The 16,538-nt window shown below is 36.5% G+C and overlaps 1 protein-coding gene across 2 annotated transcripts in view; it reads left to right on the top strand.

Moving 5' to 3' along the window:
* The window catches only part of LOC134220426 (protein tipE-like), a 170,622-nt gene extending 165,594 nt beyond the window's left edge, over positions 1–5,028 (top strand). For both annotated transcript variants that reach the window (XM_062699483.1, XM_062699485.1), the window contains exon 4: positions 2,403–5,028. In XM_062699483.1, coding sequence (XP_062555467.1) covers positions 2,403–2,472 — 70 coding nt within the window. In that variant the 3' untranslated portion in view covers positions 2,473–5,028. The remainder of the gene's footprint in view (positions 1–2,402) is intronic.
* The last annotated feature ends 11,510 nt before the right edge of the window (positions 5,029–16,538 follow it).

Below are 16,538 nucleotides of genomic sequence, written 5' to 3' on the forward strand. Positions count from 1 at the left end.
TAAAGGGCTGGATATTATTAAGCTTATACAACACGGCAGACTACGGTGGGCTGGTCACGTTGTTCGTTTGCCGGAAGAACGTCAAGCGAAGATAATATTTAGTAGAGAACCCGGATGAGGCCGCAGGCTTCGTGGAAGGCCGCGTACACGATGGCTTTTTGCAGTTGAAGAGGACCTGAGGACGCTCAATGTCCAGGGCGACTGGAAGCGATTGGCCAAGGATCGAGTCCAGTGGAGAAGGATACTCCATTCGGCGTAGGTTCATCGAAGAGCTGTAGCCCATCAAGTATCAAGTAACATGTACGTCTAAGTTTGGAAGATGATTTTAGAACACTCATATCATCGGCGATCTGAAAAATAATTTTGGATCAGTTTAATAATGTACAGAGGAAAATTAAAATTCATCAATTTTTCAATCAAACCTTCATGCCAAACACTGTCAATCAACTCTCTATATCAAGAAGAACAATTTAATTCTACTTAACAAATCTGAAGGATATTGGACCGGAGCAATATCCTTCAGATTTGTTAAGTAGAATTAAATTCGTAACTCTTAACATCTGATGAATGCCCATGGCGACAACCTAATTGCTCATCCTTCAGCAAAAAAGAACAAGCAACCGCACAGCACAAGATCACAATGCGGTCTTAAGATCATACTTGTTTCGACCGGAGCAAAGCTCAATACATGTGCATTAGCCACCGAACACCAAATGGATATTAAGAAAATTATTTTGAGCTTTTTAGTGGAATGCCTTCACTTGTCATAAGACGAGTTTGTACAATCCCATTCAATTCCACCACTTAATTGTATCTTGACAGATACGTATTTCGACCTCAACAGTAAGGCCGTCTTTAGTGTCTCGTACTTGACTTGTTGTTGCGGGTAACAATTAGCCAGGCAGTTAACGGATCATGTAATGCTGGGTAGACACCTTTTCGTGGTGCATTACAGAGTAAGATCTATCACACTGTGCTCAAGTTCTTACTATTATTGTTAATACTTATCAGTGATGATCAGAAGAGTAAGGACTATAATTTGCTTTTAGATTACCCATATTTTGCACCTTTTGGATGGAGTCAATGGAGTAAATTATAAAAAACGTAACTTAATCTTAGGCTGGTTTCGAAGTCGACGACATGAATCTCCAAGCTGCAAAGCGCTGATTAATTAGGAAAGAAGAAGATACGAATTTGGGGGATCTGCTGAACCATCTGACTGATTAGAACTTTGTGTAAAGGTGAGATTCAGAAATACCAAACGCAATGAAATCAGATCTTTCAAACGAATTCGGATCTCATAAGAAGCAAAAATATGTTTGAATTCAGTACCGATGCATGGTCAAAATCAGTATTTTCCTTGGTATTTTCCCATTTATTTTTAAGAGTTGGTATAAGCCATTTATCGAAAGGTATAAATTGTGGTATCTCAATCTAAAGAAGCCTCACATTAGGTTTTAAAAACATTAAGTTTAAAAAGATTAAGTTTTAAAAAAATCTAAAAAATTAAAATGTGAAATTGATGAAATCGCAAATCACATTTTTATTGTCATTGCTTATTTTTGCGAATCACGTGTTCAGATCGATTTTAGAAAGCAAAATAGTGATTTCGAGCGAAAACAAAAATTTGGGTTGTAGAGGGTTAAAATTGTTAGTTTATTTGCAAATATGTAACACATTCCAGATTACAAATTTTGTGATGTGATGTATGGTGGCTTTAAGTGTTCCAATAGTCAATAGCTACAGCGTGGAAGCGCTAGTAACAATTAATGCACTTAATAATCATTTGGCTTCCTTTCTCATATAGAATAGATATTCAATGGCGATATGAATTGAGAAGCGATTGCTAATTTTTTGTTGAATTCTTCAAATATAAGAGAATGCGCCAAAAGATAGTTCTGCGTTGTTACTAAAGTGAGAAAAAAAGATACCATTTATGTCCACGTGATTAGAATCCGGCTGAAATAGGACTGCTATCATGACCAGTTTTGCTATACATTCTCTCGGACGTTCAACGTTTTGTATTTCCAACTAGCCACTTAAATATTTACTGCACTCACCAAAACGCGGAGGTCTACACGCAAAAAAAAGCGTTCATGAATTCGTGAACTAACGAGTTCACGGTGTATTTTTTCGTGAACAACAATCACGGATTCAGGAATACAGTCACGTTTTCTGGAACGTTCTGGAAAACGTGACTGGTGTTCCCGAATCCGTGATTGTTGTTCACGAAAAAATACACCGTGAACTCGTTAGTTCACGAATTCAAGAACGCTTTTTTTTGCGTGTATGTTCTAATTTAGAACCCAAACTTTTCAAGCGGATCTTCTCTATAAAACTACTATACCTAATCCAAGCACGCTAATAAAACACTGTCTCTACCTTTCCTCTGTTTTTTGCAGTGATTCATCGATATCGACCCGAGTCGATATGCTGACGCCCGCGATCGAAGTATACAAACCACCCCTCTGACACAAGGATGACACCCTGGAGAGCAACCTCGGCAATCCATCGACCAGTAGCGATCTATGACGAGGTGCACTGTTGCTGGCGGTACGCCACTGTTGCCTGAACTAGTAGCGAGGCTCTTCCCCCACCACAGCAAGTCATCTTGTGAGCGTACCGTACATCGAACGTTACTTTCCGAACGATGGTGATCCGCTTCATCAGGTGAATCCTGCCGCCCATCGGTGGTAAGTTTTGCCAAGGTAAAGATGAGGACGACTGAGCCGATAAAATCATTTATGGGCTACCATCGAAGGTGGACAGCTGAACAGCCAGACACACACGTGAGTGTCATAAATTAGAAGCAGGGTATTCGAAGGATAATGCTGCTACTAGTTAGAAACCGGCGCGACGGAAGTCATCGCAGGACGATGATGGTTCCGTTCTATTTGACTTATCTTTTCTCGATGTTATTGTTATTATGATTATTATTATCGATGGTGCTCCAACGAGTGAGGATGAGCGTCAGTGGCACAATGGTGTTTGACTGTTGGATACGTGATGTTAGACGAAAGAACGTTAGGCATGACTGATGGTAAATATCATGCACAATAGGCATATTGAATACTGTATCTCCTCTAAAAAAACAACTTGTTCTTGTGTTACATGAGTTATGTCCAACTTCTCATACGCCTAATAATTTGTTGAATATGAAATCATAAGGTCGGATTTTTTTATATTAATTTAAACAACATGCTTTCAGGACTATCTAACAGTTGAGCACCATTGCCGATTACCGACAACAGTAGCAGCATGAAGATGAAATAGAAGCATACAATCTATGTAAGCTAGAGTCACCTGAGAAGAATGGCGTAAAACATAGCAAAAAATAACAGCAGCAGTAGCGAGTCTATAAAACCAAAAAAAGAAACTGTCTCTTCTGGGTGTCAAATTAAGCAGCAAATCGATCTAATAGGATTAAATTCAATTGACTAAAGAAATGGATATAGTCGATAACAGAAACAGAGCTATAAACTAAGTAGCAACACTAAGTAAAATCCCATGTAAGTTAAATCTATACATACCCACACAAACGTACCGTACACATACAGAGAAACCAATCTTACATATACGACAGGAGTAACTCGCATCGGACGAGTATAGGAATGATTTGTGAACTGACAAGGAGAAGCGTACATCCGAATAGCAAATAATCTAACCGTAAGAGGAAAATTAGTCTAAGTAGGATTAAACAAGGTAAACCGTAGGATTTAAAATTATACACAATTGGTTTGGGCTAGCTGCGATGGCTGAGGGCCGCAGGCGAATGGGTTACGTGAACTATTTTGGAATTGAATTGAGCGAGGTTTTTGTGCAATGTTATCATTTGTTACATTCGTTAATCATTTGGCGAATGTGAAAACGCTCATGTCCACTCATGGTTGATTAGAGCTTGAACATTAGGGTTATTATGCAGACTCAAGATTTGGCAAATATAATTCTAACCTCTAGCCAAACTCAGGCATATTACACAATCTCTGTTTTCATAAAAAGAAAATTCGTGTGTGTTTATTTCTCTTTAAGAAACATAGTAATATTTATTTGAACTCCGATGATCTTCTCTATTTTAATTCATATTTGTACCAATATGCTTGTTTGAATAAAATTAATATTTTATTAGTTATTGTGGATATGCAGACATGGGTTTGACATGCAGCACAATCATGATAAAACCAACAATGTTGATACTGCTCAATCGCTATGTTACAGCCGAACAATAGTAAAATAATTCACATGTACCATCGCCGGATGTATTATCACAGATAAGCACACATTATTCTTCGAACATCGAAACTATCGCAAAAACATGTTCACCCTATGTTGATCATCATCAAGTGGAAACCAGGTGGAGATAGTGCGCTAATTTTTAACTCATATAAAGTCGGTACGAACGGGTCGTCGACCACTAAACCATGGCAACAAAACGATTATCGGAATTCACGTGATGCATTCTCATGATGAGTATTCTCTATGACTGTCACGTTTGCTTATATGTGATAAAACTTGAAATCATCATCCAGCTAGTTATAAACTTAATAAAAAAAACAACAACATCAAGAGATTCATACGCAAAGACAGCAAAACAGAAAACCCCATTCGTTCTAAGTTTTCTTTAGCGGTAGCGCATTTGAGAACATAAGTCGGAAAATAATTAATTAACTCGAAACACATTTCAAAGAAACAATTAGGCAAGCAATCGAAATTTTATTCCCAATCTCGGTAAAATAGGACTACTCAAAATCGGAGGAAAAGTCTCTGCAATTGGCGAGAAAACTGAACAAAACAGCAATAATTACAATTGGTCACATACTTTATGTAGCAAAATTTTCATTCTTAGGTTTTAAAACGAATTTCACGTTCACATTAGTTGCCGAGTGCGCTTCAAACTGCTAATAATTGTGCGCGTAGTAGAGTTACATATGAGGGAAACGATGACCATACAAAATCAGTGTAAGAGCAGCGAAACCGGATTAGTTTCTTTCATCAAGATCGATGCAATTAAAAGCCTTTGAACACTAGAAACTGCCAGAACATTAAGTTACCTTCTTAGAGAAATTCCGTAGACAAGGATGATGACATCACCTGGGCATTGAGCATTGATATCCCATGTCGGTTTTCAATAGACATTAAAAGTGTTTCTTCGGGTCAAAATAAAATGCTGTGGCTTTAACCTCTATGTCCTTTAATGATACATACTTTGTGGTTCAATCGACGTTTCAACGCAAATTGAACCAACATGCAACGAGGTCATTTCGGAAATGCTCCACCTTTTGCTTCGAAGTTCATAATTGATTCAGACACCAAACAACAACAACAACATTGTACCTCATCAAAACGACATGCCCCGGCCGGAAAGCAAGGCTTTGTTTCCTGCAACGACAGATTGGTTTATTGGATCAATGATTCACGTTACCACCCATTTCGAGGAATGAATAAGTCCTACTAGTGGTGAATGTGTGTCTTTCTTGTTTTGTATGTGTAAAGGCGAGATTTTTTTATATTTCGTGTCTAATATTTTTTCTATACGATGATCAAAGAAAAAAAAACATAACGCATCCATTGTCTATGCCATTTTTTCTGAGGATTAGAAAAATACAACTTTTTTTTAACTCAAGAAAAATTGAACAAAGGAAAGAGGTTTCTGATCGAACTACCATTGGCTGTGTGTCGTTTGTCTTTTTCCATATGCCGCAAATTAAAAACTGTAGTAGTATCGGGTGGCAGCACAAACACTCATAAAACACACGTGTTTGTTTGTTTCCAATCTTACTTTCTCCTTAAGGCTATATAAACCGTAAACAATCCGACAATGACGATGATTTTGTTTGTTTCCGCGCTAATACTAATGCAGTTTTTGTTAAAACTTAATATTTTGGGGCTATTTACCGACGTACCTCCATAATTGCATATTTATGGCATTTTCATATAAATTTTACGCTTTTCTAATCGAACAATTACACGTGCTCGTACTAACTCCCAGAAAAAAAAACTGCCTACCGAGGAGAAAATATAGTCTCCAGCCGGATGGGGGAAGTATTCTTGTATCAAAACTACATCAACCAATAGCGAAGTTAGGGGTCACTCTCCTGATGTGAGATTAAATTCAATTTTAGCCGAATATTGTTTAAAGTACAGTTCTTAATGTTTTATTTGGAAGCTCACTTTCTTAAATATGTATTTTGCCTGAATTTGAAATGTTTACTTCAAAGATTAACCTTCATGCAGTGCCCAAAAAACTCACACTTAAGAGCTCGGGGCTTATCGACCCAGATTTGACTTGGCAATATTCCAGACATTTATCAGTCAAATTTACATGTTTATATACCCAAAATAATCGTCAGCTCATCAACACGTGCCTCAGATTAATGATCAACAACTACACTCTATGATTGACGGTGAAGCATAATAACCGCGCAACAACAATTAAATTTCTATTTTTTTCTCGAAAACCTGGTAAACTTTGTTTAGCAGTTCAATTACGTTTAGTTCAAAATTGATAGTAATCCCTCATAACCATACAGGCACTTAGAAGCAATACATACAATTTAGATGCGACCAAACCGGATGTTCTAAGTCCTCCAAATCATTCTGTGTTTCAGCCCAATTGGTCTACCAGGTCAACTATGTCCGGAACAAAATCGATAGTAAGCCACCATGTCCATAAAAGCTTTTTAAGGCCATGTGAATGATTTTTGATTTACAAATGACCAACACGAGTATTAAGCTCTCAAATCATTATGGAGTTCGAATCAATTGTTATACTAGGCCAACTAGGCTCAGCTGGAAATTTATTGCAACGCATCATGTTCATACAGGCCCTTCGGTGTCATGAGTATGACTTTTGATTTAGACATGATCAAAATCGATGAACTAAGCCCCTCCCCATCGTTCTGGACTTCGAACTAATTGTTCTACCAGATCAACTAAACTCAGTAGAAAATTGACAGCAACTCATCAGAGACCTCAGAGACCATGCGTACAGCATCCGGTATGGACAAATTTAAATCGTAAATCATACGCATGGCCTCTAATGGCTTGATGGGTGGATTTGCTGTCGATTTTCGAACAGGCCTAGCTGACCTGGTAGATGAATTGGTCTTAACCAACCAAAAGCTGTTACCAAAAGAACAGACTGTTTTTAACAAATATTAGGTTGCTCGTTTATGTTTGTGACCGAGATCAATAAGGATATTTTTTTTCATCTTGACATTTTTAGATGCCGTTTTTTTCTAATTTGTGCGTATTTTATGTTGGCAAAAAAATATTTTATTACACCTCTATCATAATCATAAATTCTGCTAATCAAAGGTAAGAATAAATTAAAAAAAAATATATATATTAAACCGCTATCTCCAATGTGCTCTTATTAAAATTTGGAAAACGGCCATCGAAATGAAGAATTGAGATCATGTGTGAGAAAAAAATGCAAACGAAGGCGACCTGTATGATGACCCCGGAAAAAATACTACGAAAAATATAAGATACGAATGCGTGGAAATAATCCGATGGAATTCCACCATGCATATTTGTTATCGCCAGTTAAACTCAGACGTGTTCAGACTCTGTTGCTTAAAAATTATACGTATAATTTTTTCATTCTTCCTGATTATGTTTAATTGAAATATTTTTTTGGTTACCATAAATTGAAATAACAACCATTTTATAACCAATAGTTTTGTTTGATACAATCAAAGTTTTGTTTATTTCAAGCTTCTTTTCTTAGTTTAAAACAACCATAAATCTTGGTTGTTTCATAAACTTCAAACAAACAAACCAACAATATGGTTGATTCAAATGTATATTTAGTTGAATTTAACGAATTGGTGAAATATGTAACGCAATAATTTATTTTGTTTTAACTTAACGGCTAGCTTATTTCCAACTAAAGCATTGTTTGTGCCAAAGTCAACCTAAGATTTTGGTTGAATTAACCTAAATTTTGGTTGTTTCTACCATTTATCTTTCTCCGTGTGTGCAAGTTCCGTCCAAATATAAGGGGCCAACTGTCAATACATCTACCTTCGATTACAGAGTGTAGGGGTGACCGATCATTAATCTGAGGTCAGTTTCGAGAAATTTGGGTATATAAATACGTAAATTTGGCTGAGAAATGTCTGAGATATTACTATGTAAAATTCGTGTTAATATGACCCGTGAGTTTTTGGGAACTGTAGGAAAGTTAATCTTAATATAACAATTTAAATTACAAATTTTAAATCGGGCAAAATACATAATATTATTATATTATTTAAGAAAGTGAGTTTCCAAACAAATGGCCAAGAACTGTACATCAAACAATATTCGACATAAATTGAAGAAGAGTGACCCCAAACTTATGACCACTTCACCATACAGTGGGTGAACCCAAACTTTTGGCCGATACATACCATGCACTTAAGTAAACATTTTGAAACAACAATTATCCGCCAAAATTTAATCAATGCCTCTAAAAGATGAGAAATTTTTTGGGCTCAATTTCGAGAAAAATCAACATATTTTAACTACATAAATTAAAAAACAAATTATATCTCAAGGTATTAGGGTATATGGCTCAAACCTTAGCTTATTATGCTGTGATGGATTTGTATATTTTAGGGGATAAAAAATTAAAAATTGTCCGTTTCAAACGGGTAAGTGTGGTTTGGCCGAAACCCATTCGACCGAAAGCCATATTTGGCCGAATGCCACTAGGCCGGACAAATCATCAGGCCGAAACCCGTCTGGACGGAAGGGTCTTTTGCCCGAAATGGTCATTTGGCCGGAAGTGTCATTAGCACTACTCACTTTTCGCAGTGAGAAAGGAGGAGTGAGCAGTAAGACGTCTCACTTCTTACTCCTCATTTCTCACTTCTCTATAAAAACTGAAAAGCACGAAGTGAGTAATGAGACGTCCACTATTCATTTCGCGCTCCTCATTTTTTTACAGTGAGAAGTGAGAAATGAGAAATGAGAATTGAAACGTCTCTCTTCTTACTCATTATTTCTCACTTTTCAAATGACCTATTCGGCCAAATGACCCTTTCAGCCAAACGACCCTTTCGGCCAAACGACCCTTTCGGCAAACGACCCTTCCGGCCAAATGACCCTTTCGGCCGAATGACCCTTTCGTCTAAATGACCCTTTCGGCCAAACGACCCTTTCGGCAAACGACCCTTTTGGCCAAACTATCCTTTCGGCCAAATGACCCTTCCAGCCAAACGACCCTTTCGGCCAAATGACCTTTTCGGCTAAACGACCCTTTCGGCCAAATGACTCTTTCGGCTAAACGACCCTTTCGGCCAAACGAGCCTTTCGGTCAAATGACCCTTCCGGCCAAATGACCCTTCCGGCCAAATGACCCTTTTGGCCAAATGACTCTTTTGGCCAAATGACCCTTTCGGACAAATGACCCTTTCGGCCAAATGACCTAATGGTATTTTCGGCCAAACAACTTTCGGCCTAGTGGCATCCGGCCAAATGGCTTTCGGCCGAATGGGTTTCGGCCAAACGACCCTTCCCAGTTTCAAACACCTACGATGCAAGATCTACTCATAATCTATGTACTGAGCTAAAAATACCCGAAATCGGATGTAAGACGGCAAAAATACGGGCAAAAACTTTTGCCTATATTTTTCGAGAGTGAACCCAAACTTTTGGCTGTGTACATTTTTGGAAAATATACAAAAAATGAGATGAATTTCCAAATATGTACTTCAGAGCTCAGCTTCAGATATTTGTCCCATATGAATAGGAAATCCAGCAAAGGTGGGACTGATATGCGGTCATAGGCAGTACAGGACCCATCAGTAAGTATGTAATCAAGTAAGACAGAAAGATCGAGACGAGCCAGCCCAGGGCTGAAAGTCTCGCTAATAAAGACAAAAAAAGTAAGAAAGGAAGTAAGGTACACTGGGGGAAGTGGAAAAGGAAAAATCGATAGTGCATGTTTGAAATAGTGTAAAACCAGTTTAAATGATTTAAATGCGTTCAATCAAAATGGGCTATCAAAACAGTCAATTTTGCACCAACTGTGCGGTAATTCATACAATTTTGGTCGCTTGAAATTTATGGAAATAGATTTCAAAATTAGGAGTTGTTTTTCAACTTACCCTAGTGGGATGGGGCAAGTGGAAAACCCATGTTACCTTGACCTTCAACAGTGATGAGTAGTTACACATAACTAAAATCAATACGATAATTACTCTGAGTATCTTTTGTGGAATAATTTAATTACTTTTACGGAATAGATCCTCAAGGAATTCTCGTAATAGCTAGGGTGGGTTGATTAGGCCTTCTCGAACATCAAGTGAACGTAAAATTTTTCTTGGTACAAACCACTACCAATTAAATGGGATTAGTTTAATTGTATTATAATGGTCACCTGTTGTATAAATTCACTTGAAAAAGGGACAATTGGTGCAAATAAGAATTGATTTTATGAATGCAAAAATTAACTTTTTGCGAAACCTAAAATTATAGCTCAAGCGTTAATCGTGTTAGTGTATGTATTATACAAATTTTCACATAATATTAGTGTGAGCATCAAAGTATACTCTTGCCTAATGTTATGATGTAGTAAAAACTGTAAAGTATGTACAATTTCAATTTTTCGAGTCGATTTTTACACTTACCCCCTTTTTCCACTTCCCCCAGTGTACCTTAATATAATTTTTAACATTGATTTTATCCGGGTCTCTGAAAGACCTCACATTTCTAATGTCCGAGAAATGTTGCCCGTCGATCCGACCATGATCTATCTGTGAGCAGGTATCGTCTCTCGGTTACCAGGTGAGTTTTCGAATAGGGACTGCATCCCTCCAGCTGTAGTAAAGGTTACAAATCGTTGATAGACGAAAGAAGTTTTCTGTCCCGATCTGCGCGTTAATTAGACCTGTGCGCCGATCCATTTTGAACAAGCGGGCGGCGTGAACGCAATTTCTAGCGGCGGCGGCGGCTTAGCCTTCCCTATACCTATGAGCATCATCGTGTTAGTGTTATTTTCCAGGAGTTTCTCATCCAGAAATTCCGGGACACGTATTACTCATTCCTCAGAACTGCAGAATAAAGGAATCTTTAAACTCATAGATAAGGAATACCTGGAGTAAATAAAAAAAACTGGGAGTATAATCCACTCTCCCCCTATAGTTTTACAGGAATTCTTGTAGAAGGAACTTTTTAGAACTCTATTGAAGGAATTTCCCAGAATATAAGGAGAAGAAATTTCTTATAATTCATAGGAGAAGATTTCCTCATAATTCGTGAGTGAGAAATTCCCCAGAGTTATTAGAGAGAAAATGATGAAAATGAAATTTTTAGGATGATAGAAATAATTCGCCGGTATCTTTGGAGGATAAATTCCTCCAAATTTTTATATTCCTTTCTCAATTCATATTAATTTCTGGAGGAAGGATTCCACATAATTTGTTCGCGAGGAATCGACCTTTGGAGGGGCAAAACTCTTGAATGAGTATTTAGGAGAATTTCTGAAGAAGCCATTCTTGTAGGATAAATATTGATTTATTTATTTTTATTTTCTTCTTTTTTATTTCTGATGTCTCAATGACTATAAGGATAAAAATGCCCCTTGAATCTAATTATGATACAAACATGGATAAAATATGCTCTTAATAGTAGTCAGAATACATAATACACATCGATACAATAAAACGGGACATATTAATCCTCATCTTTTGTGTTCATTTGTGCCTCAAAAGTGTGCTGCGAAAAGTCGTTGTAAAGCAGCTCTGCCGTATTCTGGAAAAGTGACGTAACAGCCATTTTACAACATGCATGTTTTCCATTTTTCTGTTAAAGAGCTCGATGAGTAGTATTCGTTAACACCATTTTTGGAAAATGGCATATACGTCACTTTTTCAGATTACGGCAGAGCTGGTGATGGAAAAAAATCAAAATGATCGAATACTGCGATGAAATTGGAATATCCCAGAGCTTCTGAAGGGGAAATTCTACCAAAATACTATAACTCTAAGTTTTTCTTTTTCAAGCTCGGCAAAATCAGGCAACGCTGTAGCTCAGAAGATTTAAAAACTGAATCTCGGCAGAAAATTTCGTTTATTACTGATTTTCAGCTAAATATTTACCGTATCTCAGCAACCGAACCGTCGCTTTTACTAAGATTTCGGCAGAAATCATGCTTGCTTAAAAAAAAAAAAACAAAAAAATTAGATCTCAGCGTGAAAAATTAGGTTTAAAAAACTGTCAAAACGCACGCAAACGTATCCATTCTGCTCCGCTCTTAAGAGTATTCCACAATTATTGTATAACGAGTTCCTGAAGAAGAATTTCTCCAAAATATCTGGGGGAAATTTCCAGAGAGTCTTACAAAAAGGAATACCTAGGTTGAGGGCAATATGATCTACTAAAGGTGTGGAAATCAATATGTGTATTACACTAAAGTCTGTGTGGTAGTGCGTCGTTTACTTTGTTCATATAGCAACGTCTGGCATCTTGGCGACGCCCTACGTCACAAAAGTTGTTATTTAATTTTCCGCCAGGCAAGCATGTGATTGTATCCCTCGCCTTGCCGTTCCTTAGGGTAACCTGCACATTGTTATGCATAAATAAACATGAAAAAAAATGCAGCAGCGGAGAATGTCGGAGGTAAACATCTTTAATTAAATTTGCGCTAAATTTCTGTTTTTTTTAGGAAGGAGAGGTTTTACGAGAAAATAAGATATTCTATAGAATAATATATATAATATATATATATATATATATATATATATATATATATATATATATATATATATATATATATATATATATATATATATATATATATATATATATATATATATATATATTAGGGTGGCTCAAATTAGTATGTGAAAAACTTTTTTCAATTTTTTTGATGGGCCGCCCTCTTATTTGGTTCTATTTGATGCCCTGATGCTCTGGACAAAATTTCAGCCAAATCGGTCAACGTTTGGGCGGTGCTAAGCTCGTTGGAAGTTTATATGGAAAAATGTATGCAGAAACATCCAAAAACAGTGATTTGCAGTTGGACGGCACAATTTACGATCAAGAACAATGATACTCATTCAGTTGTTGTAGAATTAAATACAGAATATTATGCAGAAAACCGCGAGAAGATTAGAGTTTGCCCGGCTGAGTTATTAGCATTTCTCTGAAGTGGGGTTTGAGCAAATTTCGTTTCTTTTACCTTTGAAAAGAAATAAATTCACCCCTACAACACTCCAGTAAAATGCTAATATCTTTGCCTAAAAAACTCTAATCTTCTCGCGGTTTTCAGCATAACATTCTGTATTTAATTCTACAACAACTGAATGAGTATCATTGTTCTTGATCGTAAATTGTGCCGTCCAACTGCAAATCACTGTTTTTGGATGTTTCTGCATACATTTTCCCATATAAACTTCCAACGAGCTTAGCACCGCCCAAACGTTGACCGATTTGGCTGAAATTTTGTCCAGAGCATCAGGGCATCAAATAGAACCGAATAAGAGGGCGGCCCATCAACAAATTTGAAAAAGTGTTTTTTGAGCCACCCTAATATATATATATATATATATATATATATATATATATATATAATAATATATAATATATAATATCCATATATGGATATGTACAAACTGACAACAATGTTGAAGACATTTATTAGTTCACATCTGGGTGCTGCGGATAGAGCCGCTTTTCTGCTCTCAAGCGAGTAGCGGGATATTTTGAAATCAATCCTATAAGCAGAATTATTTTGCAGTTCTCCGGCTGTCAAACATTTCCCGCTCTTTGTATTTCTCTTTCCATGCTGCATGAAGGCGCACGAATGCGCGAGACTCTACATGACTTTACGATGGCTTACATACATTTCTGCTCCAATCAGCTGCTGAATCTCGTGAAATCTCGTAACGAGTGCTTTTTAGTTGCATTCCTACTAATTATCAACTCGAAATATAATGTGAATATATTTGTTACAAAGAATGCAAAACTCAAACAATTTTTTTTCCCAAATAATAACAATACTTCTCAATATAAGATCTAAAACGAACATAACCACCATCTTCAATGTTTGGCTCCGGCACAATAGAAAATTTTGGCTACAGTTTGACAACCAAATCGATTCTATCCGCACCACCCAGGTTCACATGATTGCAACAAATCAATCCATTTGCAGCTATGGTTGCACGTTTATCGTACCAGTTTGAGCAGAAAACTTCTACGACTGGCAAAAGTACAAACATATTTTTTTTCCTTTTTTTTATATATTTATTAAGGAGGCTTTCAGCCCTTGGCTGGCTCACCACCGTTTTTTTTCCTGTTTTAGATGATACTCGGCTAGGTATCTGAATAAGTTTTCTGTTCTAAGGTTATTCAGGTTAACGGCTCTAGTTTGATATCACAATAACCTTGTGACATTCTAATGAGAAGCTCAAAATATATCACTGCCTCAACCATTATACATAACTAAAATCAATACGATAATTACTCTGAGTATCTTTTGTGGAATAATTTAATTACTTTTACGGAATAGATCCTCAAGGAATTCTCGTAATAGCTAGGGTGGGTTGATTAGGCCTTCTCGAACATCAAGTGAACGTAAAATTTTTCTTGGTACAAACCACTACCAATTAAATGGGATTAGTTTAATTGTATTATAATGGTCACCTGTTGTATAAATTCACTTGAAAAAGGGACAATTGGTGCAAATAAGAATTGATTTTATGAATGCAAAAATTAACTTTTTGCGAAACCTAAAATTATAGCTCAAGCGTTAATCGTGTTAGTGTATGTATTATACAAATTTTCACATAATATTAGTGTGAGCATCAAAGTATACTCTTGCCTAATGTTATGATGTAGTAAAAACTGTAAAGTATGTACAATTTCAATTATTCAGGTTAACGGCTCTAGTTTGATATCACAATAACCTTGTGACATTCTAATGAGAAGCTCAAAATATATCACTGCCTCAACCATTATACTAACAACATGAGCTCGTGTGACGTCGCTCAATTTTCCCTCAAAATTTGTTTTTGTTGACAGTTTACTAATACAAGTAAATGTCGACTTCCTCCAAACCTTTCTTAGAGTATATTGGGTTGAGGGGAGTTTGCTGTAGTTCTGCAGATGTTTTGGTGGAATAATTTCCCATAAGTCCTGAATGTACTAGTTCTCAGAACTTCTGAGGAAGGAAATCCCCAGAATTGTTCGAGATGGAAGAACCCAGAAAAACTGGAAAATCAGTTTTCCCAGAATTCATGGAGCAGGGGGTAGAAATTCTCAAGAGCTCCTAGAGAAGGTATAAAACTGTATTCTTGAGAAGGAGTTTTGCAGAATTACTGGGAGGAGATTTTCTCAGAATTAAAGAATCAAAAAATATTAACGAAGCAATTCCTCAAAATTCTTAGTGTGGTAATTCCCCGAATTCTTGGTCTTGTTGAGTCTTGAATCCCCAGAACTTCTAGAGAAAGAATCGCTGGAGGCGAAGTTCCTAGAATTTTAGAACCCCAGAATTGAATTTTCCAGAACTCCGGGAATAGAAATTTCCCAGAAAGGGTTAGCTAAAAATGTAAAAATGTTATGTAAAAAGGTACACAACAATATTTCTAGGTCTTTTATGTGTGAAATGGCTCAAAGGTGTTTTTTCATTGCCAGAAATGCTATGCTGATCACCTTATCAAACAATTTGATGGCACATTACATCATGTTATCAGTTACAAAATCAGATTTCTGAGAAAAACGATAGCACATCTGGCAAATAAGTGGCGTAGCGAGAAAATTTCGTTGAGGAGAGGGGAGGGACTTCTGTATTGAGTTTGATTAGGCAACTAAGGACTGTACGGAAAATAAGCTATCCACATTATTTTATTCGAATAAATTCGAATTCCTGTTTACAAATCGGCATAAAATCATAAAATTGCTTCGTTTTATAAAATAGATTACTTTCTGGTCAAATTCCAATCAAAACAAACAAAAAAAATCTGATTTAAAACTTAACATATCAATATATCGAGTGCAGGATAAAACAAACCAATACCTTCATGAACTTTTGAGTAGTAACACTTTGAAAGTAGATAACTTATTTTCGATACTGCCTGACTTTTTTCCCACGTCGTTCAAATACAATGATTCAGAATCTTTTCATTCTCTAAGCCTCTCTTGAGCAAGTAAAATATTAAGCGCAACCTCCTTAAGAACTGCTTGCATATTTTTATCCGTTTATGCTGACTGTGATCTATAGAATTGAATTGGATGAGCGTTCAACAATATTTCCATTTACAGTTCATCCATGAGTTCCCTGGAGTTAAGGCATGAAGGTCTGCATCCGCATCCAAACGGCTGTTTGTTTTCTTTTTTAAAATGGATAATATGCTTTGTATTCCATAGAACCAAATCAGATGCCCTTAAAAATTATTTTATTCCAGGTCTTTCGAGAATTTCCTTGAGTATATGCCCTATCGTTCTATTTCTAGAAGTAGTAAACAGAGCATGTTTCATTTCAAAAGGAATTAATACCGTGGGGCATCGAAATCCGTACAATTAAGTGCCTTAGTATATGAAAAAGTCATTAG

This window comes from Armigeres subalbatus, chromosome 3, assembly GCF_024139115.2.
Source record: "Armigeres subalbatus isolate Guangzhou_Male chromosome 3, GZ_Asu_2, whole genome shotgun sequence".
NCBI lineage: Eukaryota > Metazoa > Arthropoda > Insecta > Diptera > Culicidae > Armigeres > Armigeres subalbatus.